The 26138-nt window shown below is 38.6% G+C and overlaps 1 protein-coding gene across 1 annotated transcript in view; it reads right to left on the bottom strand.

Moving 5' to 3' along the window:
* The window catches only part of AVEN (apoptosis and caspase activation inhibitor), a 183834-nt gene extending 174991 nt beyond the window's left edge, over positions 1–8843 (bottom strand). The window contains exon 1 of the mRNA XM_069097664.1: positions 8550–8843. Within this exon, the coding sequence (XP_068953765.1) occupies positions 8550–8828 (279 nt within the window). The 5' untranslated portion in view covers positions 8829–8843. The remainder of the gene's footprint in view (positions 1–8549) is intronic.
* Between the last annotated feature and the right edge of the window lie 17295 nt (positions 8844–26138).

Below are 26138 nucleotides of genomic sequence, written 5' to 3' on the forward strand. Positions count from 1 at the left end.
TCTGTCTCTGTCTCTGTCTCTGTCTCTCTCTCTCTCTCTCTCTCTCTCTCTCTCTCTCTCTCTCTCTCCCTTCGCAAAAACAGCAGGTCACTGCCAAGTTTAAGATATGCAGCAGAACATACAAAGAATATATATGATAGTTTCTATGGTATCATCTGCCAGTGTGAAAGAGGATCAGCCTCCCTAGGAACTTCCACATTTACAACATTGCATAGCAACAGGAAGCAATCACCCACTGTTATGCATTCCTGTTGCTAGGAGTCATTTTGGCACTAGCACTGATAATGACAAATCCTGGGTTCTAGTCTTGGTTCCGCTATCAATAACTATGTAGCAATTACTAAGTGCCAGACAATGTGCTAAGAGTTTTACAATTATTACTGTCTCATTTATTGCTTACAATAACCCTGTGAGATAGATAATATTATCATCCTCATTTTACAGACAAGGAAACTGGGACAAAGATAAGTTAAGTGACTTGCCCAGAGTCACACTGCTAGTAAGTACCTAAGGCTGGATTTGAACTCAAGTCTTCCTGATTCCAGGTCCAATGCTGTAGTCACTGAGCTACATAGCTGCCCACTGAATCTTTTAGTCTTTCTGTGCCACACATGGGAAAAAGTAGTACCAGCCTTTGCCTACCTACTAAGGTCAGGTATTATTTGAAAACATTCTTAATACATACTAAGGCTCCTTAAAGAAATATACAAACACAATACAAAGAGTGGGGAGAGATGGAAGGGATAAACACAATGCAAAGTATCTTACTTTGAAAGAATGTGGAGACAATTAACAGTAGATACAATTATGAAGAACAATTATGTCCCAAAGACTTTAAAAAAAAAAACAAACACCACGTGTGAGCCAAGTGATGTAAACCTTATAATATCCATCCATGCTCTGTGAAAAGGCAGGAACCAAAGAACAGCAGTAATCTTGCAGCCCAGTTCCTACCCACTCCACTGAACATGCCAATTTCTCCCATCAAGGGTAGGGAGAAGCTATGACAGGGCAGCCTTTTATCTTCAAGCCAAGTGGAGTTTTTAATAGTTAAAAATAGAAGCAGGCTACCCCTCCATAGGGAGAGTGAAAACAAACATTTGGGGAATGAGGAAAGCTGAAAGATTAAGACGTAAGAGAACTGAGTTTTTCACTAATGTGATTACACAAAGTAGGGACCCTCTCCACAAATACATCTTTACAAATACGTACAATATAAATGAATATAGACATATGTGGAGAGAAACAAGAAAAGAGCCAAAAAAGTAAGCAGAAGAGCAGAGTACAGTAAAGAGCTAGTTACAGAATCAGAAAGACTCGAATTCACGTTCCTGCTCTAACACAAACTGGCTCTGTGACCTTGGTCAATTCACTTAATTTCTCAGGAAACTTGCTAAGTCTATAAATTGCAGAGAAGGTGACAGATCTGCAGGAGCTCCCTAACTTATATAGCTACAGGTCTGTCCAAATACATATACATACATAAAAATAGACAAAAAAGACTGACTCATCTCTCAGAAATAATGACAAATCTAAAAGCTGACTATACCCCATCATCATTGGCGCTTTCCATCCTCAAATTTCTTACTAGCTCCTTTTTCTTATCTTTTCCCCATTGGGAAGATTAGTAACATTAGAGCAACAAAGACAAGAGGTAGAATGATATAATGGAAAACTCACTAGATAAGGAGTTAGGAGATGAAGTTTAATACCAGTTTAGTTCAATTTGTGTTTCCTTGGCAAATTCCTTTACCTCTCTGGGCTTCAGCTGCTTCATATGTAAAATAAGAACACTCCCTGAGATGATCTATAAGGCCCTTCTAGTCTTTACATTCTTTGATTTCACAACTGGAATAGAGGCACAAAAGAAATATGGTCACAAACTTCAACAATCCAGGTAACTGACCAAATTAATATCCCAAGCTAAGAGGTAGAAAGAACTACTAGTTTATATCAAGGTAGTATAAGACCCTTAGATGTGATTTAAACTATACAGCCTTGCAAAATTTCCACAGTTCAAATCAATTTCTGTAGTATGAATGAAAGTCAAATGCCAGAGTGGAATGAAGGAGACTGGTCAAACTACCCCACCTGCTGTTAATTTTTAAGATTGCATTTTGAGTTACTGATTTTGTTTCAGTTACCAACCCAAAAAGCACTAGAAGGAATATAGTGTCTAGGAATGATTTTATTACACTAACTCATATTTGGAACAGCTATATTTGGGATAGAGGAAGTGCCAGAGCTAAAGTCAGAAAGACTCATCTTCCTGAATCAAATCTGGTCTCATACACTTACTAGCTATGTGACCCTGGGCAAATCACTTTTTGCCTCAGTTTCCTCATTTGTAAAATAAGCTGGATAAGGAAATGACAAACCACTACAGGATCTTTGCCAAGAAAAGCTCAAATGGAGTCAGAGTCAGACATGACTGAAAACAACTGAACAACAAACTCACATTCACTACATTATTTCCAGTTGTGCCAACCCTGCACAAATTCTTTAATGTGAACTTTTTTTACTGAAAGATAAGTCAACATCATATTACATTCCCTTTCAAGCAATTTATACTTCTGTAATGCATACTTGAGACCACTGTTGAATAACTAGAGAAAAACCCTCATAATGCTATTTCCTATGGATATATTTTTTAAAGACATTTAAAACGTGTACTGTTTCTACAAGGCTTTAAAATGTAAATATGCTCATAAATGATAAAAAAAAAAATGAATAAGAATCCTATGATAGCAGCAATTGCCTAGCTCTTTCAGGTACAAGGATTAAAGAACCCTTTTATATACAACCACTGACTCTAAGGAAAATAATTTATAAAGGGCCACATAAAAATGTTTAAAAAAGGGGCAGCTAGGTGGCACAGTGAGTAAAGTGCTGGCCCTGGAGTCAAGAGGACCCAAGTTCGGTTCCAGCCTGAAACACTTAACACCCACACAAAAATACTAGCCATGTAACCTTGGGCAAGTTACTTAACCCCAATTGCCCTCCAAAAGGCCAAAAAATAAATGTTTTAAAAAATTAAAAAATAAAAATTTTAAAAAGTAACAGATTAGATCACTTTCCTTTGAAAGAGAAAATTAATTTTAATTTTAAAATTAAAATCAAGGATCTTGAAGCTTTGTTTGGCAAATATAACAAATACTATATTAAACAAATATAACAAATACATATATCAAAATATGTAATATATAATTACATAATATGTAAATATATAAATCTATTAAATACATAATATATAGTAAAATGTCATTTCTACACTGCAATACTTTAAGGAATGAGGAAGAACAAGATATTTGGGGGAAAGACTAAAGAGAATATAGGTGGGGGAAAAGAATAGGAGACACAGAAGGACACTAAATAAAGGAAAAAAGAGGGAGGAGAAAGTGAATGGGAGAATAGAAGGGAAAGGGAGATAGAGATAGGGAAAAGAAGGAAAAGACAAAGGAACAAAGAGGAGAACCACTTACCATGATGTGACATCAACTGACCTTCCCAGACTTATTTTCATCTGTTTTCCTAAACTTGTCAAACTGAACTACTCTTTGTTTTTCTGAACTCACCTTGAACATGCACTTTTCTATCGCTTCATTTCAAATCAGCAAAAAATGTATGAATAAAGTACTATAAGCAAGGTACTCTGACAAATACTGATGATACAAAAATAAACGTAATACAAATCATCTCAAGAATCTTACAATCTAAAGTGGGGACAGGGACAAGGAGAATGTAAGTGGACAAAGAACTAGTATATAAAGGACAATGAGATAAATGCAAGTGACAAGCTAAATGCTAAAAGAAATTTGAAGAGAGACCATTTTCACCAGCCATGGAAAGCTTCAATGAGCAGGCTGCATATGAGTTGAGCCTTGAAAGAAGGAAGGAACTTCAAAAGATTGAGCCTGGGAAGGAAGGAAAGGAGAGTACATTCCAGAGATGGAGAAAAGCAGAAGCAAAGAAGAAAGACAAGTGACATGGAGGGAAGTACAACTGGTTGAAACTGTGTGTGTGTATGTAATTTGAATGAGATATAGCTGATATATATAGATATAGACATAAGAGAATTTGAATAAGATAAGGTTGATCAGGGAGGCTGGAGCCAGAATATAGAGAATCTTGAATGCCAGGATCAGTAGTTCTATTTTATTTGCTAGAGAGAAACCACTGTATATCTTTGAATGAAGAAGTGTCATGATTTAAATGTGGTGCATTAGATTACTTGGCCAAAATTCTAGAGCAGGTCCTTAACCTTTTTTGTGTCATGAACCCCTGTGACAGTCTGGTAAAGCCCATAAACTCCTTCTCAGAAAAAAAAAATGTTTTGAAATGCAAAAAAAAAAGTTATGTAGGAATACAAAGGAAATTTATTATGGTAAAATATAGTTTAAAAAAAGTTCACAGACTCCAGGTTAAAAATCCTTATTCTAGAAGAGGAAGTGGAACATGGATAGACTAAGGATAGAAAGACTAGTTGGGAGGCCATTACGATACTCGTCTCTTCAAGAGAATGAATATAAGTTTCAACCAGGGTGAATGCAATGAGAATTAAATGAAGGGTCAGATATGAGAGAGATTTTAAAGAGAGTAATGATGGGATTTGACAACCAATTGAATGGATTATAAAACGAGGAACAGTGAAGTCATAGACTCCAAGGTTCCTAGAAGTAATGTTCCTAGAAAAGCAAAAACAAAAATATTAAGTGTGATATTAGTTTTGAGGAGGAAGAAGGCAGTCTAAGTGAATATATCCAGCAGACAGCTAGAACTTAAAACCTTAGAAAAAGGATTTGGGGACAGAAATATAGATTTGGAAATCATCTGCATAAAGGCCACTGGAATGGAGTTCACTGGGAGAGAGAGGTATAGATAACTGGAAATAGGAATCTGTGAGATAACCAAGGGGTAGGATGATAACCCAAGTAGAGCAACAAAAAAACAGTAAGCTATACAGCAACAGTTCCTGACTGGGTCTCCAACTTTTGCTTCTAATTTTATGCTCTCTCCCACCAAGGTAGGAGGATAGAAATATCCCCTGAGAAAGGAAACTCTTCTTATTTCACATTTTTAATCTTAAGAACCAGAAGCTGCAGACCAGAGTAAGGCATGAAATATGGCAGCAATGGGGCAGCTAGGTGGCTCAGTGAATAGAGCACCGGCCCTGGAGTCAGAAGGACCTGAGTTCAAATCCGGCCTCAGACACAACACAAAAACTAGTCGTGTAACCTTGAGCAAGTCACTTAACCCCAAATGCCCTCCAAAAAAGCAAATATATATATATATGGCAGCAGCAGAACAGACACTATGGATAAAGTGCTAGAACACAAAGCCCTGTGTTCAAATCCCACCTCAAATATTTATTAACTAAATGGTTCTGTAAAATGGGTGGGGAGGTTAGCACTTCCAGCTCCAAATCTATGATTCCACTGCTATATTAAACTTCTAACTAGTCTCATAAAGCATTTAGCTCAGTCTCTTAGAACCTCTAAGAGTACTGCAGTACTGCAAGGATATCCTTGGACTGTTTTGTGGGGCTACAGGAGAACCACTGCAGGTTTCTAAGCTGGTAAAGGATAAAATCAAAGCTATGCTTCAGCAAGATTACCCATAACAGCTGTGGGTATGAAGGATAGGAGATGGAAGCAGTGGATAAAGGGAAGCAAGAAAAACATATTAGAACCACAGCTAAGTAATGAAGGGCTGACCTAAGCTAGAAAGTGGGAGAATGTGGAATATGAAAAAAAGGAAAGGAGTGGAAGAGAACACAAAACTAGCCTAAATGGCCTGAATTACAATGATATCTTTAAAAGGAAAAAAAAAATGGGGCTGGGTGGAGGGAGAGGAGCACAGAGGGAGAAACTCAGAAGGAAAGATGCTAAATTTGGATCTAAACAAGTCTGAGGTGCCAATGAAGATGTCTGGAGGGCAAAAAAGGGATTTCCTTTCACTCCATAATCTTATACACATTTAAATCTTGGGAAATACAAGTTCCGACTAGAGATACATATGAGAGCCATAGAACACAGGACTTAAAAGCTGGAAAGGACATTGAAGATCATTCTAGTCCAATATCTTCATTATACCAATAAACAAATTACCAAATTCACAGAGCTAGTTAGTAGCAGAATCAGCATAAGAGCCCAGTTCTCCTGAGTCCTAGGCCAATGCTCTTTCCACCAAAATATACAGCTTCTTAGAGGTTGGTGAGTGAAGCCATGAGAGTGGATGAGATCACCATATGAGAGAGTGTAGAGGATAAAAAAAAAAAGGAAAGATAGAGACTTAAGGAATGTCTATATTTATGAAATGGGAAAAGAAAATGGAGCTGGAGAGAGAAAGAGAGCCAGATGAAGTGTTCCACAAAACAAAGAAGCCCATTTAAAGAAAGAGGGAACCACCAACAGTGTCAAATAGTAGAAGTCATGATATAGATAAAACATCTGGGGTCAATTCTCTTCAATAATCTCTAAAGGAGTAGAAAAATAAAATTAAGCTGTATAGGAAGAATGTAACTTAACTGGTAGACTTCTGAAGATCCTTCAAAAAAAACAGTATAAATAAGGAAACAAAGTTAAATTATGATTGATCATCAAGCTTTGCTGTCAGAAAATCATGATCTTTATAAAATGCTTTAAGATGTATGCTACTGAAACAGCAATTCTAGCCTCTTAATCTCCTGTGAGTTTTATTCATTTTTATCTCCCAGAATACCTAAAAATGTGCTTTGAACCTAATAGGTATTAATTAATAACAGTGTGTCAATGTTGCAAAATGAATAGACAACACTGGAATCAGAAAGACCTAAGTTGGAGTCATGACTGAAACATAATAGATGTGATACTACTATTAAGTCATTTAACCATTTAGCATACAAGGCAACTCTCTAAAATCATAAATTATGATTAAGTTGAAGATTCCCACTAATTAAAGACAGAAAGAATCCACCAATCACTTCCTTAAAAGGACCCCAAAAGTTTAAGTCTCAGGTATGGCATAGCCAAAATCTAGAACTTCAACATCAAAGAAAAATACCTCAAGCATCCAGGGGAAAAAAACAGTTCAAGTACCAAGGAACCAGAGTCAGACCTGGCAGCTTCATCTATTACCGAAACATCTGGGAACAAAATGTTCCAAAAGACAAAAGACACAGGCTTACAACCAAAAAGACCTTATCATGCAAAGCTGAGCATAATCATTGAAGATGGAACTTTCAAGCATTTCTGATGAAAGATCATAGCAGATGGGCAACTTTGAAATATGAAAAAAGTAAAAAATCTAGTAAAGGTAAGCATTTGAGCAATGGGAAGGAACTGTAGTATGATGCAGAGCTAACACCAATAAAGGGAAAGGAAAATGTGTTTCTTCAGATTTTTCCTATCCCTTTCCCCACTTTAGTGTTCTTCCTCTTGAAATTATTTTGTATTATCTTGCACATACTTTGTATTTATAATTTACATGTATTCCCTAATGGAACTTGAGCTTTTTGAAGGTAGGTTTTATTTTTTTTTGTAACCCTAACTCTTAACACAAGCCCTGAACACAGTAAATATTTAACAAATGTTTGTTGAATATTGAATCTATGCAATATGATTTAGATTCCAAAGGCATGTAGATAATATGTATCTCTCTAGAAGCCTTCCCACTCTTATGTATCAGCAATTTGTGCCACCATGTTTCCCTAGTGGTCTGAAAAATAAGAAAAAAAGGGAAAGAAATGCAACTGCCACAATTTTAAATGTTGATTTATCCCAAGTAAGGCTGTGCAAGACAGCCATCTCTTCAGAGTGGAATGGTGATAAATGATATAAAGGCAACTTGGCATAGTGGGTAGAAAGCTGGCCACAGAACCAGTTAGATCTCAGTTCAAGACCCAATTCCGGCACATACTGGCAGTGTGACCCCATACACATCATTTAATCTATCAGTGTCCCTAGAAAACTCTCTAAGAACATGAATACCAGAGCAGGTGCTTTCCCTGGGGTTTCCTCACCTGGGAGTTGTCTCTACCTAACCCGAGGTCCAGTCACTATCCCCTAAGGTTGGGTACAAACTGTAGTCTGTCCTCAAAGGACCAGCCTAACTAAATTTTAAACAAGCCATCACTAGCCCTCTCTGACAACATTCCTAATGAAAAAGGCTCTCAGTGCACACACAACCTGTTCCCATAAGTGCCCCAGCCCATCCCTGCCCCTCCCACCGCTGTCCCATCTATTGCTGCTTGCTGCCCCTCCCGGGATGGGAGGCTCTTCTTTCACCCCACGAATCCTATCCCACCCCAATCCTCTTCCGCTAGAGACGGACAAACACGTGCTGTCACACACCCCCACTTCCACCACACGTCATAGCTAAAGACACACAGGGACACACACATACACACACGTAAACTCCGAAAGTATCTGGTCGGCCGGTCCACGGGCATACCCACCCCGAGATGACCCCCAGGCGGGGCCGGGGCAAGGCAGTCGGCCCCGCGCACACCCGTAGTACACACACACACACACACACACACACACACGTGCGCACATACGCTCCTCCCTCACCAGTTCACTGGGCCCCGCGCCCCGGCCTCGCTGCTCCCGGCGGCCGCCACGCTGGGCCCCGCGTGCGGCACCGCCGCCACCGCCTCCCCGGCCTCCTCGGCCCCCGCGGCTGCCCCGGCCTCGCCCTCGGCTTCGGTCCCAGCCGCCTCGGCCGCCTCCGTCGCCGCCACCTCTCGCAGCCGCGCCGGGCCCCGGCTCAGGCCCCTGACCCGGCCGGTCCCGGTCCCGCTCAGGCCGCCGCTGCCCCCGGCCTCCCCGGGCCCCGCGTTCTGCCTGCATCCTCCCCCGCTGCCGCCGCAGCCCAGGCCTGGGAAGAGAGGGAGGAGGGGAGGGAGAGAAGAACCGGCGGCCTGCCCTGGCCCGCCCCGCTCTCGGCGCCGCCGCCCTGTGCCTCTGCCGGAAACCGACCCACCGCGTGCGGAGCCGGGAGCGGAGCTTACCGGCCCGGGGTCCGCCCTCTAGTAACGGGGAACCGCGGGGTCTGCCCGCCTAGGACGGGGGAGCCCGGAGCTGGGGGGAGGGAAGGGAAGGTGAAGCACTGGAGGGTCCTCCTCGAGGGAGACGGGGTGTTGGCCCTTGGGGGTGGGGGGGGGCTCACACACCTGCCTCTGGGCCCCCTCCACCCCATCCCCTTCCCTCAAATGGGGAGGGGGAGAGACAGGTGTTGGTGGATGGCAGGGTACGCAGGAAATGGGCCTGAAGGTGTCATGCCAACTGAGGGCAGAGGAAAGTAGGAGACAGGGCAGGACAAGGAGGGAGGAGAGTTGAGCACAGAAATGCCAGTGGTAGGGGAGGTGAGGGGTGAAACGGTCAGGAATTGTGAGGGAGTTTTGAAGAAGAGCACTAATCTTCCACCTACAGGAATTAGAAGAGGCTTTATGATATGGTAGCCCAAAACTTTTCTAGAGGTGTCAGTAAAAATTTTTTGCCATTTTCCTTTTATTATATTTCAGTCTCCAAAAAAAGGCTTTTTACGTGCTTTCAGCTCCTGGTGTCTACAAAATTGGGACAGGTAGTTGGTGCATCAGATAGCATGCTGGGCCTGAATGAAGTCAAGCAGACTCATAGTTCTCACAGAGTTCAAATGTGGCCTCAGACGTACTAGCTATGTGACCCTGAATAAGTCATCTAACTCTGCCTCGGTTTGCTCATATGCAAAATGTGCTGGAGAAAAAAAAAATGGCAAACCACTGCAGTATTTTTGCCAAGACCCTAAATGAGGTCATGACTGAAAAGCAACATCTACAAAACTGCAACAACTTTTTTTTTTCGCCTTTTTTTGGAGGGCGATTGGGGTTAAGTAACTTGCCCAAGGTCTGAGGCCAAAACAGAACTCCAGTCCTCCTGACTCCATGCCAGCGTTTTACTCGCTGCGCCACCTAGTCAGCCGCCCCTATAACTTTTTTTTTAATAGCTTCAGGACTCTCACCTCAATTCACTTAAACTGTTACTTCTGAGAACTACGGATATTTTAAATTAGTTGGTTTTATCTCTTTATTGACTTCTTTTCTTGTTGGTCAATTCCAGATTGCTGCCTCTTTTCCAGATACTTTCATAGCATTCCATCATCACAATTGCTAGGATTTATCAAGTCCAACTTCTTTCTATCAAACTTCATATCTATTGCTTTCCACTTCATGACATTCGGGAGAGTTTTTGTGGTTTGACTTGGTGGGGAAAATAAGTAGTTATTTGATATAATGTTCAGAAAATGATATTTCTAAACACAAAAACGGACTCGCGAGAGACAAAGGGGGCATGTTATGGCAGCTTATAAACACAAAAGTAATATCCATATGGGGAGGGAGGTAACAACCCTGAGGTATCAGTCAGCAACATGAACAGCTGCTGCCTTTTGCCTAGCCAATGTGTCAGCTGTTGCTGGTTTTGCCTAACAAAGAAACCCTTCTTTTACTGGTTGCAGGGCCTGGTAGAATTATGGCTCATTGAGATTAGGCTGTTTTGAAGGGAAGCTTCTCTTGGAAAAATGAAGCAACCCATCAGGTACTCTTAAAGCATTTATTATTAAGCACCTAAATTATTCAACAAACGTTTTTGTGGCAGGAACTATAAGACAGGGACTCTGATAGGTTCTGAGGATATAAAGAGAAAAATAAATTACTGCCAGATCTCAAGGAACTGGCTTTCTCTTGGGGAGAAACAATGAATACATATACAGATACATACAAAGTAAGCACAAAATTGTTTGGAGGAAGAACACAACCATGTGGATAGAGGATGGGGATCAAGAAAGGCTTCATGTAGAAGGCAGTACATGAACTAAAAGTCTTAAAAGGATTCTAGGGGCAGGTAGGTGGTGCAATGGATAGAGCACCGAGCATGGAGTCAAAAGAACTTAGAACAAGAGCCATTCTCTAATAAAGTATAAGAGCAGACATTTCTCAAAGGAAGAACCAAGCTATCAGTAAACATCTGAAAAAAAGCTCCAAATCACTAATAATCAGAGAAATACAAAATGAAACAAATCTGAGATTCTACCTCATAGCCATCACATTGGCAAAGGTGACAAAAAAGGAAATAATTGTTAGTGGAGCTTTGGGAGGACAGAACTGCTCCAACCATTCTGAAAAGCAATTTGGCTATACTCCTTTGAACGTCTATATTATGCCCCTAGGAACCTCACCAACCTATAAGATCAAATCAGCCTTGGTATTTAGATCTCATAATTAATCTCTGCCCTTCTGATTGTAGGGCAGGGCAAAGAGTTATTCCCAAAGCCTCTATTTAAGGGAGGATGCCCAAATCAGCCATTTCTTTATTTCCAACTGGGCTTCACTCCTTTGGGCTTCCCCATTATTCCCCCATTCTGGGTCCCTTCACTGCCCTTTTCTGCTTCCTTTTGTGTGTTATCTTCTCAAATTAGACTAGAAGCTCCTTGAGGATAGGAACTATCTTTTTAGTATTTATATTCTCAGCACTAGCATAGTGTTTGATACATGTTCAGTTGTTTTTCAGTCATATCCAACTCTTAAGACCCCATTTCAGGTTTCTTTTTTGGTTTGCCATTTCCTTCTCCAGCTCATTTTACAGATGAGGAACTAAGGAAAATAATGTTGGTGATGAAGGAAAAACTGTGGAAGACTTAAGAATGCTGATCAATTAAATGACCAATTGTGATTCCAGCAGACTGATGATAACGTTTCTCAACTCTTAACCAAGAAGTGATGGGCTAGAGGTGCAAAATGAGCCATTTTTTGTGCTTGACCATGTGTGAATTTGTTTTGTTTAACTATACTTATTTGTTAGGTGGTAGGTCTTTAATTTGGGGGACAGATAATAAGGAGAATTAAGCATAATAAAAAAGAAAATCAATGAAACTTAAAAAAAAATATGAGAGCAGAGGAACTTCAGAAGGAGATATAGATAAGCAAAGTAGTATTGGTACTATCATGTACTTTTTCAAAGTGTAAAGCTATACAAAAAAAGACTTCCAGTTTCATATAATCCTCATTTTCTGTTCTTTTTATATGGTGGAAATGTTGAGATTTATCAAGTTCATAACAAAAAAAGAAAATTTAAAAACTATTGCCTACCAAGTAAAGTTCAAGCTCCTCTGACTAACATTTATGGCCTTCCACAAGCTGGTGCCACACTTCCTTTTCAGCCTTATTTTGTATTACTTCCCTCCAAATACTGTGCTTTAGCCATATATAACTATTCTCTGCCTTAACCCCCACTCCCAACATGTCCAGCCCCTATACCTTTGCTCATGTTTCCTATTCTGAAATTTCCTACATTTCCCTCTTCACCTGTTGAATTCTAGCAATTCTATAAATTCTAATTCAAATGCTACTTTGCCCATAAAACCTTTCCTATGTATAACAACCCTAACAAACCTCAAATAAACTTTGCACTTAAGCATTATGGTATATTATAGTGAACTTTGTAGCTTATCCCCCCACAAGGGAGACTGTAAGCTCTCTGAGCACAAGGACTGACATCTCTTCTGTCTCTACTAGTACCTACTATAATGGCCTACATAGAGCAGGAATTAAATGTCTGGAGAACATTGTTGAATGAAGTACCCTTAGGATTTTATGAAGTTCAAAAGCCCTTCCTCAAGCTCCCAAGATAATTCTCAGTGACAACCTCTGCCTTACTTTTTCCCAATTATAAAGAATTCTGGGGGCAGTTAGGTGGTGCAGTGAATACAGCACCAGCCCTGGAGTCAGGAGGACCTGAGTTCAAATCCTGCCTCAGACACTTAACCCTTACTAGCCATGTGACCTTGGGCAAGTTACTTAACCCCAATTACCCTGCCTTGCCCCCTCCAAAAAAAATTCTGTAATGATACAAATACTTATTCTTTTTTCTTCTGTTTGTTTTTGGAATTTGAGATAATGATGATAAAGTAATATGTGCCTACTTAAGATGATTTTTCTTTGAAAAAACAAAGTACAATGTTCTTATCTACTCTTGAGATCACCTTTCCACTAGATTGATTTTCCATTAAATTGTGACGTTTTTGAAAAATAAAAGCACCTTCTAATAGCTCAGAACAATCCATTGCATTTTTTTCGTGAACACTGTATCTTTTTCTCCAGATTGTTAAACCTCCTTGCCATATATATATACATGATCATCTCTGTCCTTCCCCTGATTCTTTACCAATCTTGCAAAGATTGTTGCAAAGGCAGCATCAATATCAAATTAGATAGATGAAGCATTTATTACATTTCAAGTATTGTGCTAAGCATTGGACGAAATGCAAGCAAGACAATCAGGATACAAGTGCTGTGGCCAGAAGTGCACAAGGAAGAGAAGTAAGCAGAAGTGCGCAAGTAAAGCCCAAAAGGCCAGGGGCAGAGACCAATATTCTAGTGAGAGAGAAGGATGAGGATGAAATTGGAGGAAAGGCTAAAGATAAAAAACCACTGCATATATAATTTTATCTGCTGCAATGTAGCCTTTTAAAGCAAACTATTGACTCTAAAAAAGGGAAAATAGGTATAAATATAGAAATGTTGACTGCTTATTACTTCTTAAAGGAATTTATTGTTTTTCAGGCCTATAACATCCTGCCTCTTATTTATTTTTCTTCAAATCCTTTAAAACTCTGCTTGAAATCTACCTTTGCAAAAAAGGTTTCTCAAATGAAAGTGTATGAAGCTATAAAGTAACATATAAATGTAAATATATTGACTGATTATTACTATTTCTTAAAGTTTAATGGATACCAAACTCACCAAAATGAGGCCAAAATAAACTATTTTATTCACTAAATACTTGACTTCTTTGCCAAATGAAGAGATATAGCAACCAAGGAAAGTTAACCGTGGCTTAGAAAGTTTATTAATGAATACTACTTTCTAATGTTTTGTGAGAAGATACTACTCATTATTATCCAACATTGTTGGCCTCTCTGATGTTTCATTAATATCCCAACTCTTTTTGAAAAAACTATTCATGGTATACAGAGATGAGGTGATCTATCAGTGGTCTACCAGCCTTTTGGCATTCTTAAATCTCAACTATATTTACCAGCATACACCTTTCCCTCATTCTCCCCCTGTGCCAACTAAGACATCTACAGCACCAAGTATCAAGATATAAATTAATTTGGTTTAAAGAATCTTGTCAAGTTCTTCATAGAATTTCTTTACTTCATCCTCTGCAATAGGTATTGATATACAAACAGTAGCCTTTTTGCTTATGCTTGCCATGAATACTGTAAGCTAAAATCACCAAATGTCCCATGAAATTATATTTCTATTTGCCTTTGGCTACAAAGAAGAAATCAAGTCTGTGAATTCTTTTATTTGATTTTCCAAGGAGAATCCATGATCATTCCAACTCACTGCAGCTATTCAGGGTACTATAGCTAGCTATGCAAGGCACCAACTGGCATGTTAAGTTTAAGCTAGTTCATTAGTCATCTTATTCAGCTGGGCATATACTGATGCACCTGGCCATCTCCCAGCCTTTAGCCACCACTTCTCTTCCAAATGAGTAGGTAGAGTCTGGGGACAAATAAATTTCAAAAATAAGTCATAACTAACTTGATTTAAGCTCCCAGTTGAACCATTGATGTGGCTTGGATAGTCATTCTCACTTCTATTTTCAGCATATGCTTAAAGAACTCAGTAAATAAGCTAAAATGCAAACGTAGAGAAGCATAACAATACCTATGTATAAGTAGCAGAAATAGTTCTGCTTCTGGTGAAAATCTAAATTTCTAATTTTCCCCACTCTCTTCTATTATGAATCTTTAAGGAGAGACAAAGGCACTCAAAGGCCTTTGCAGGGAAGCAGTAGCAATACTTCTCAATATCAAAGTCAAAGGGGAACTTTCTCACCAAGCTCCAGATCGCCATTCCTCCTTTTATGGATGGTGGTAATTGCTGACTATATTTCCAGGCCAGTAGCCAGGCCAAACCTGCTGTCCAACATTGCAGCCACTAGTCTGCTCTTTCCTTCCCTGAGTCTCTCCCAATGTATTGCTGGTTCTTGGACCATTCAGTTTCCCATTCAGTTTTCCCAAGTCAACCACTTAATAATCCCATGAGCTAACCCTGAGAATTTTCCCACTTCTTCCAGCTACCCATATGGCCAGATACAGAGCTACTTCCATGTCACAGCCATACCCTGAGATTACTCCACTCTACACTTCCATCTCTCTTTGGTGCCTAGATAGTCAGAGAATTGACAGAGAAAACAATTCCATGCAGTTCAGCAGGAGGCTTTTTGCACAAGTTACTTTAAGTTAACAGTTAAAATAACTTTCAACAGTTAGATGAAAATATAACATCTCTCTAAAACTCAAATCAAAAATTTTTAACTTTCTTGCAAGGAGAACCTATTTCTCATTTTCCAAAAGACCTGAAATTGCTGGAGGGAAGGAGCATATAATGATAATAAAGAATGTAAAAATCTTGAGGATAGGAACAGTTTTGTTTTCCTGCTTAATAAACCCTATAGCTCCTACTACAGTGCCATGGGTTGGCATGGGTTCTATGGGTTGTCTGTGTTTGATGAAAAAGAACTAATAAGACCAAGGGCAATATACTGTCTCCTCTCAAAAGTATTTCCAAGGGACAAAGCTACATGGGAATGACTTTGAGCCATCCTCTTTCCATCGGCACTCAGAGTTTTCAGGCTGATTTCTGATAGCTACAAGCCAATCACAGACTGTTAATGTTTCCTGGTATTTGAAGAGGATAAGGATGAAAGCTGTTAACAATTTTTCTCATGGTTCTTTTCTTAAAAAAACAAATGTTTTATTATTTTTTTCTTGTACAATATTTTTATTGTATAAGGTGTCCTCCTTGGTTCTGCTCACTTTATTCTATATCAATTTAGACAAGTCTTCCCAGGTTTCTCTGGAACTGTCCCTTTCATCATTTCTTACAGCACAGTAGTAATCAATCAAATTCATAGACCACAACTTGTTCAGCCATTCTTTAATTGATGGGCACCCTCTCACTCTTCCTATACTGTCACTATCCTATCACTTCCTTCACTCTCAATAGAACCTTCTCTTATGACTACAGATAAGCAAAACAAATACAGATAAGTAAAAGTGACATAATGGCTAAGTCTAGCAATGTATCTCTTTTCACAGCTCAAATCTGCAATTTCTCAGCACGGAAGAGAAAAAGATGTTTCATAGGCTAATCCAAGATTAGCCGTTACACTAACCAATTCTGATATCTTTCTTTTTCTAATATTTTATTAAGCTTTTTTACATTGATATCACTTCCCAGTGAAACTCTGCCTCATAGAATGCTTCTTTGTCACAAAGCACAGTTAAGTTAAACAACCCCCCAAACAATAAAGTCATACTCTATCTGCTTCATTGGACACCTGGAATCTACCACATTATGGCAAGAGGTGAGAATTATGCTTCTCTTCCAGTACTCTGAACTCTAGATTGGACATGGCATTGATCAGAGTCCTGCTGTCTCACTGTTGTTTTCTTTTATATTATTACCATGATCACGTAAATGTTTTCTTAGTACTACTATTTTGTTTTGCATTAGTTCATACAAGGCTTTCCAAATTTCTCTGAAATTTTCATCTTTGTTTTTTCTTATTGTACAACAATATTGCTACATTGAGAAACCACAATTTAGTGATTTAGGTTTAGTGATTCCTCAATAAATGGGTACCCACTTTGCTTTTGGTTTTTCGCTACCACAAACAATGCTGGCATAAATATTTTTAATAGATAGGAGCTTCCCCCTTTTCTTCGACTTCCTTGGCGTATATATCAATATTTTTCATTTTTATTTTTAAATTCCTCTATTCTTCCATTGAGCAAATTCATAAATAAATAAATATATTCGTGCACAGTCTGGCAAAACAAATTGGTAAGTTAGCCAGGTTCAAAGATGTTTCTGTCTGCATTTAAAGTTCATTTCTCAATAAGAAGGTCCTAAAGTGCTTCAAAGTTGGTTTTGTCTGAGGTTGTTATTAGTGTATAGATTGTTCACCCAGTTCTGCTCACTTTACTCTACATCAGTTCATAAAGGCCTTGCCAGTTTCCTCTACAATTATCCATTTCATCACCTCATGGCACAATAACATTCTGTTATATTCTTATACCATAATTCATTTAGCCATTCCCCAGTAGGAGGATACCATACAGATACACTTGGTTCCAATTATTAGCTACCATGAAAATAGTGACTAAAATACTTTTATACAAATAAATCCTTTTCCTTATTCTTTGATTTCTTTAGAGTACATGATACTATAATATATAATATAATATTATACAAATTTTATACAAATAAATCATTTTCCTTATTCTTTGATTTCTTTAGAGTACATAAACTTAATAGTGGTATAACTAGGTCAAAGGGTACCTGGAGTGAGGAACCTACAACCTCGACGCCACGTGTGGTCTTCTAGGTCCTTGGGTGTGGCCTTTTGACTGAGTCCAAGTTTTACAGAACCAATCCTTTAATTAAGGGGATTTGTTCTGTGAAGTTTGGATTCAGTCAAAGAGCTGTACTTGAGGACCTAGAGGGCCACATGTAACCTCAAGGCCACAGGTTCTCCACCCCTGGTATAGAGAGTTCATAACTTTCTGGGCACAATTCCAAATTGCTTTCTAGAATGGGTGAACTAATTCATCGTTCCAGCAATAGGGCATGAGTATGGCTATTTTTCTATAGCCTCTCCAATAGTTGTCACTTCTTTTATTATCTTTGCCAGTCTGATAGATGTGAGACCTTTGAGTAATCTCAAAATTGCTTTAATTCACATTTCTCCAATTACTATTTGGAGCTTTTTTCATGACTGTTGATAGCTTGGATTTCTTCCTTTGAAAACTGCCAGTTCATGTTCCTTCACCATTTATCTATTAGGAAATGGCTCTTAGTCATAAATTAGAATCAGTTCCTTATGTATCTTGGAAATGATAACCTTATCAGATAAAATTGTTGCAAAGATTTTTCCTAGTTTCCCTTCTCATTTTTACTACCTTAGATTTGTTTGTATAAAACCATTTGTATTTTTTGTAATCAAAATTATTCATTATATCTGGTTTTTATCTTATCCTTTATGTTTATCTTATCTTTGCTGTCAATTTGTTTAGTCATGAATTTTTCCTGTATCCATAGAGATAAAAGATACCTTTCTTGCTCCTCTCATTTGTTTATGATGTTACTTTGTACATCTAGATCACATATCCATTTAGAATTTATCTTGGTATATGGTGTGAGGTGTTAGTCTAAACCTAATTTTCTGCCAGACTGCTTCCCAATTTTCCTAGAACTTTTGTCAAATAATGAGCCCTTCCTTCCCCATTGGGCATCTTCAATAGTATACTACTGTGCTTGTTTGCTTCTGTATATTGTGTACCTAATTTGTTCTACCCAACAAACATCACTTTTTAAAATCAGTATCAAATTGTTTTAATGCTTACTGCTTTGTAGTACTATATGATGAACATTACTTTGTAGTATTATTTATTACTGATATATCTCCTTCCTTCCCATTTGATTCACTATTACCTGTGAGATTCTTGACTTTTTGTTCCTCCAAATGAATTTCATTTTTATTTTTTCTAGTTCTATAAAATATTAATTTGGTATAGCGCTGGGTAAGTGAATTAATTTAGGTAGTACTGTCACTTTTATTATACTGGCTCAACTGACCCATGTTCAATTTTGCTCCCATCTCCCTCTTTTAAAATGAGCAAGTAATAGAAAAGAGGGAGTTCAAAACATTTATGATTTTATAAGTGAAGCGGTCAATTTCTTCTCTTTGTTGCTCTTTTCCTTAAACCACCCCAAATCCCAGGTTTTTACTTTTTTCCTTATCCAAATCCCTTTATTTTCTTGTTGAGTTTAATGTATTTCTGTAACAAAATCTGTGTCTGTTATGGTGATTTTTGTTTCGGTTCAGATTCGCTCCCACAAACGACACAGTCTTAAGAGAGGAAGGAGTTTTATTGAACATAGAAACAAGGAAGCTTAAATCGGCACCAGCAATACAATATTCCTAGCACAATTAAAGCAAGCATAACTAAAATAAGAACAGTAAGAGGAGAGAAAGAAAACATCACCAATTTGGGGGAGCACCAACTCTTGATCAACATGGCTGGGGAATCCCGGGGTACAGCCTTTGAGTCCCGAATGGGAGGGTCCCAGGCAGAGCATCCTCCATGGGTGAAATTCTGAAGAGGCTCAGGGGATTGGGGATTTTTATGGGAGAAGAACAAAGAAGGCTTGACCAAGATACTTGGTTCCTTGCCAGATATTGCTTAATTCTTTCGGATGTTTGTGCAACCGGGACGAGCAGCATGTGTTTTTCATAGGTGTTATCAAGTAACAGTCCTTGAGAGAATAGCCAGTTCTCACAGTACTGTCTATTGCAGGAGGGCTAGTTCCTGGGGTATGCTCCTAAGTCACGTGATACAAGTTCAGATCACACAAAGGACAGAGTGAACTCACAATCTTATTAACTATGGACTATTGTTAATTCATTTGGCCTCGAGGTCACGAAGGACGTATAGGGACTGAACGAGGGGTGTACATTTAGTAAATACTCTTCTGATTTGGATATACATATAACAGTTGCATACACATAATACAATTAAAATTATTGTCAAAAGCAAGATAGGAGAAGCTAAAGTAGAGAAATATTTAGTAGCTGTATTAGATCTAAATAGAAAATCATACCAATGGTGATTAGTATCTGAAGTAACTAAGTGGGAGGCCTGGAGCAATTGTCCTGCAACTATATGAATTTGAATATGATGTCGATTGAGTGCTCTTTCATTCTTATCTAATAATTGTCGAAGGGGTTGTGAGTGATTCAGAATGTGTATAAGGGGGTCTAAGGATAGGTATGTATTTGGTAGTGGTAAAGGGTTTGGGTACCCAAGAAATATTTACATTTTGTACAATGTCAGGGGAAAAGTAGAAATCATCACCCTGACAATGAAGGAAAGAAACATTAACAATGTCAGGGGGAAAGTAGAAATCATCACCCTGCCAATGAAGGAAAGAAACATTAGTTAAACATCCAAAAAAGGAGCAGCCTGACTAACAGAACTCAGGTCCGTTTGATCATTTGTAGTTATACAAATATGTTGGGGTTCTACTTCATATAGCATAGAAAAGTTAGATTGAGGATACAAAGTTAAGTCTCAGAGATTGGAGGAGTGTGAGAGAAGATAGGGCTCCAACCATCTAATCATCATCTCACACACCATTCTGTTATCAGTTACAATACAATCTTGCCGGCTATGGGTTACATTGTACATATCTATATAATTCCCATATAAATGAGGCAAAGCAAAATATCTATGCAAGACAAAAGGAATAACATGATAGTGACACATAACATTCCGATGTATAACATTATAATAGTGTATAGTTCCGGTGCACCACATAGCAGTGCATTTAGTCTGAGCGGGTTGTTGAGATTTCCAATAGTTATCACAGGGAAACAACAATTTCCACAATTCTGGGTCTCCATTACTCAAAAATCTCTGGGCATTTTCTTTTTGTATCAAGGTATACATATTTTGGAGGGAGCATCGAGTCCAGTTGAACAGTTTAGTAACATTGGTATCAAATTCAGTAGAGGCTAAGGTCGAGTCATTAAAGACTTGTAGGAATTGGCCTTGATATTTCAGAGTAAGTTGGTGAGGCAGGATCGTCGTGGGTAACCATTTAGCATTAATAGTAAGGGCTTGAGAAATGTCCTGCCCAGCTCTGCGCAGTCTGCTGGCCAGGGTCTCAAGATCTATTGAATTTACTATACCCAAACCAGTCCCTGTCCCACCAAGTAAAGTATCATGCCATGCTTGTTTTACTCTAATGCAATCTTGCAAAGGGAAAAAGGTTACATTTTAATGAAATACAAGCTTATGATGGTTAAGGGAGGTGTTAACATAAGATTTGGGAACTCGAACAACAGCAGGGGGTTTGCCAGTTGGTCTTCTGATTGGCAATAACAAGAGATCAGCACTGGACCCAGTCTGTTCGATTGGTCAAATCCACCTGGTGCTGCCAGCTCCTTTCCATTCTTCATTATTTTTAGTATTATCTAGGAGTTTTAGTCTGGGAACCAGGGTCTGAGCTTTTTCTCAAGGCTAACACCTCAACTTCCCAAGGTTACTGCCTGGTCTTCCTTATCAACAGTCTTGTTCAGCTGTTCTTGCAGTTCTATAAAAATTTAACTCTTTCATGGTAAACTGGGTGAGAAGGACTGACTAGAATAGAGCAACTATACAGAAAGATTTCTAAAGTTTCAAAGTCACATAATTTCTAATAAAAATGTAAACTTAGGCCTAAGGACTTACTTAGCAGACAGTCTCTGAGAAACCGCACTTTTACCTTTCCCATACAATCCCCTCTTTCTTTTAGCCTACTGTGGTTTCTCACTAAAACAATTTAACATTCTTTCACGCTCTTTCTTCAAACATTTTGAGCATGGCCTCACATTGGTTTTCTAAGTCTCTGGTTGGTCCCATTTCATCTTGAGTAATTTCGGGTACAGGTTCCTATCTTTTATTCCGTAACACCATCAACATGACCCCTTCCAGAGGTTTTGTGTCTAATCTTATCATCTTAGTGATATGGGGAAACAATACTGAGCTTAGTTACAAAATACAAGGAAGTAATAAGAATGTATATCATTGCATTGACAACACAGTCCTCTTCATGAGTGCAGATACGGAGATTCAAAAGAAAACAATAACAAACAATTGTCCCTTCCAAAGTCCAAAGTCTCTTTTCACACTGTTGTCTGGCAGGGGTTACACCATCTGACGGAAGTCCTCTGCTTGTTTTCCATCCATCCATCCTCAGCATCACATTCCAGGCTCTTTCTCTTCTGCCGTCTTTCATTCACTTTCCTCAGCTCATGCAGAACAGTCGTTCTCCCGACCTTCCATACCCATACTTCACAGGCCTTCCATATCTGTACCTCATAGGGTCTGGCATCATGGATCCGTGGCTCAGATAGCTTGGATAGCCTTTCTTAATATCCATACCTGGAGTTAGACTCAGAGGAATAGTCAGTTAACAGTCCCATCAAATCTTAAATAACAAGCTCCAACATTCAATTTGAGATATGATTATAATCTCACATCGGTTAAGGAACATCTCTAAAGTGAGCCTCAAATAACCTGTATTCATTTTTATATTTATTCTTGTTCATGAAAATCAAATCTCCCATCAGGTTTATAAATTATTGCTCTAATATATTTGCATCTACTTCCCAAGATTCCCTATCTTCCTGTAACTATGCTTAATCTGATCTCACACTAAGATTTCTTTTCTCTCAACTAAAAATGTCTCTGATTTAATCCCAACAATTAATTCAGTCAATTGCATTAATACCCATATACACTGGGACCCCATTACATATACACAGATATAACTTTTCTACAGTAACTTTACAATCCCAATCTCAGTCCATGGGATAATGATTCAATATTGCATTTGTATTCTTATTTCCTTTTCTTCTCAAATATGATTGAGCTATTAATTATAGAATCAACTTACAAATCTTTTTGTCTTCCTAAATACTTCCTCACACCCTTCTCAAGGTACTTAAATCATCTGATACAAAGGTATCCATACCACTATTTAGAGACAGGAGGGGCTTGGAAATCCCCATTTGTCCCCAAACCTTCTTATCTGCCTTCCATATTTCTAATCAAACCTTTATTTATCCTTCCAAATCTTTCAAATTCATTATCCGGATTATTCAGCTTTCTTTTCACAATTTTTTTTAACATCCTGGTAAAGCTAATTGTTAGAGATCCTTTTTAATCTTTTGTACATAGACTTGCTACTTCTCAACAAGTCAAGTTTATTGTTTAGGAGCTTCATAATTAAAACAAGCTCACTTTCCCAGGCTGAATGACCTTGCCAAATACAGATAATTTCTTTGAGGCTTTGGCAGTTTTACAACATCATACAGTTGCAAGAGGACTGTTCTGAATGAGCAGAACTAGGCAACATAAAGTTTTCACAGTTTTAGGTTTTAGCATTAAAACAGTAGCCCAAATAACTTAGTTAACAGTCTTACAATTTCAAACAATCTTTACTGAAACTTCCTTTTAAACAAACACAGACTTGGAAGCTTATGATTTCCCAAATTACCATATTCCAAAACTTTTAAGAGAAACTGCTTCTCATACAGCATAGAGAGTACAATTGTTTACCAGTAACAATATCATAAATAAGTATCATGTACCTAAATTTGTACTTTGAAACCAAAATCAAGTAATTACCAATCTGGTGATCTTAAATTTAGTCATTTCCAAATTGCTTTGCACAGAAAAGCATTCATCCCATTACCATTGGCATAAAATTCACACTGAAAGAAAATTCCACATAAGATTAACAAACATAAAACAATTAATTTTTAGCTTACACAGTTTACACTCAAATAACACTGTTGTTTTGTACCAGGCATTGTACCAAGCACCTTTACAATTATATCAATATCAGTCCCATAAAAATTCCTAGGATGTGAATTCCACCATCATACCCTTACTGAACAGTAAACTAAGGTAAATAAAACTTTGGGGGGGGAGGGAAGGGGGAGTCCTCTGCATTCTTAGAGGTGGGAGCTTCAGGGTATCGAGGGGGAGGGTAACTCAAATTCCCTACTACTCTTCAGCACTCTTTTTCCTTAATTTGATCTGGTGAGAGAGGCTTTAACAAAATCTGCTCAGATGTTTAGCTGTTCTAACTTTTACTCCCATAAATTTCACTTATGTGTCCGTCCACTCTTTAGAACTTCTTTCAAAGTGAGAGCTTTGAATCTACCAGTCGAGTGAGTGGGACCCTGGTGTCCCCTTCTCTATAGGAATAGCTTTTAAACATTCAGTCAATTGTGGGGGCATGCTGGACTTTACATGGCTTCCCCAGTCCTCACATGGGCCAGTATTCTGTGCCCACTCTTGGGCCAATGAAGAGTAAGGTGAATCCTCCCACCCGGGTATCTCTGCTAACCCGGGGGCCCTCCGTGTTCCTCTTAAAGAAAGGCATTCGTGCACAAATCCTGTTCGTGAGGCCAATTATGTTATGGTGATTTTGGTTTCGGTTCGGATTCGCTCCCACAAACGACACAGTCTTTTTTTTTTTTTTTTTTTTTTTTAGCAATTGGGGTTAAGTAACTTGCTCAAGGTTACACGGCCAGGTGTTTCTGGGTGGGTGCTAAGTGTCTGAGCCCGGGACTCGCTCTCCAGGTCTTCTCAACACTGGAGCCGGTGCTCTTACTCGCTGTGCTACCTGGCTGCCCCAAACGACAGTCTTAAGAGAGGAAGGAGTTTTATTGAACATAGAAACAAGGAAGCTTAAATCGGCAGCAGCAATACAATATTCCTAGCACAATTAAAGCAAGCATAACTAAAATAAGAAATAAGAATAGTAAGAGGACAGAAAGGAAACATCAATTCGGGGGAGCACCAACTCTCTATCAACATGGCTGGGGAATCCCGGGGTACAGCCTTTGAGTCCCGAATGGGAGGGTCCCAGGCAGAGCATCCTCTCCATGGGTGATTCCAAAGAGGCTCAGGGGATTGGGGATTTTTATGGGAGAAGAACAAAGAAGGTTTGACCAAGATACTTGGTTCCTTGCCAGATATTGCTTAATTCTTTCGGATGTTTGTGCAACCGGGACGAGCAGCATGTGTTTTTCATAGGTGTTATCAAGTAACAGTCCTTGAGAGAATAGCCAGTTCTCACAGTACTGTCTATTCCAGGAGGGGCTAGTTCCTGGGATGTGCTCCTAAGTCACGTGATACAAGTTCAGGTCACACAAAGGACAGAGTGAACTCACCATCTTATTAACTATAGACTATTGTTGATTCAGTGTCTATGTTCAGTTTTCCTTTATCTGAATTAGATGGAAGTGAGATTCATAGGATGCCTGTGCTCTATCCCTTCTCCCATAACTATATACTTTTCATCTTATGTACCTATATGATAGGATAGTAATTTCCCTCTCCTCCCCAACACAGTTGATGTTCCTACCATTTTTTCTTTTTCTAAGACCATTAGAATATGACTCTCATCATTTTAACTTTTTTCTATGACCCTTAAAGTTATGAAATGTTGTGAAAAGATATTTATTAATGATGCCTACATTAACATGTAAACAATATATCCATGAAAAGGATATATTCCCTTTAAATTAAACTAATATGTGTACCTTTCTCTTGGTGCCTATGTTTCCATTTCAAAATGTCCCTTCAGTTCTGGCCTTTTCATTATGAATACTTGGAAATCTTCTATTCCGTTAAAGCCCTATTCTTCCCCAATAGAACGCGTAGTTTGCCAAAATAGGTTATCCTTTCTTTCTTCCTCTCTTTCTTTTCTTTCTTTTTCTTTCTTTCTCTTTCTTTCCTTCTTCCTTCCTTCCTTTCTTTCTTTCTACAATCAATGTTGAGTGACTTTCCCAGGGTCACACAGCTTATTAAGTATCTGAGGCCAAATTTGAACTAAGGTTCTCCTGACTCCAGAGCTAGTTCTCTATCCACTCTATCCACACCTAGCTGTCCCCAAGATAGGTTATTCTTGATGGCAAACCTTCATCTTTTGCTTTTGGAGGTATCAAGTTCTAAGCTCTCTTAGTGGCAGCTGCTGAATCTTGTATAATCCTCATTGTGGCTCCTTGGTATTTAAACTTTTTTATATTACTTGGAGTATTTTTTTTTTTACTTAGAGACACTGGATTTTGGCTGTGATGAGCCTGAGAATTTTCTTTTTTTCCTGCAGGTGACCAATAGATTCTTTCTATTTTTACTTTTTCCTTTGGTTCTAAGACTTCTTGGTGGTTTTCATTTATACTGTACTGAAATATGATATCCAGATGCTGATCATAATTCCCTGATAGTTCAATAATTCTAAGATTGTTTCTCTTTGACATATTTCCTAGATTTCCTTCTGTGTTTTTCCCCCAGTCTTTTGGCTTTGTTTTGATAGTTCTTGTTGTCAATTGTTGAGTCACTTTAAGTATGGCCATACTAATTTCCAAGGCCTTCAGTCCTTGAATGAGGTTTTCCATTATATGTTTTAATTTGTCAGTTTTCCTTGTCACTCTTTCATCCTTAGCTTTTTCATTCTGTATCTCTCATTTCTTCCAGGTACT

The sequence above is a fragment of the Petaurus breviceps genome, unplaced genomic scaffold, assembly GCF_028583685.1.
Source record: "Petaurus breviceps papuanus isolate PSGF00001 unplaced genomic scaffold, PetGlider_PUasm1.0 37, whole genome shotgun sequence".
NCBI lineage: Eukaryota > Metazoa > Chordata > Mammalia > Diprotodontia > Petauridae > Petaurus > Petaurus breviceps.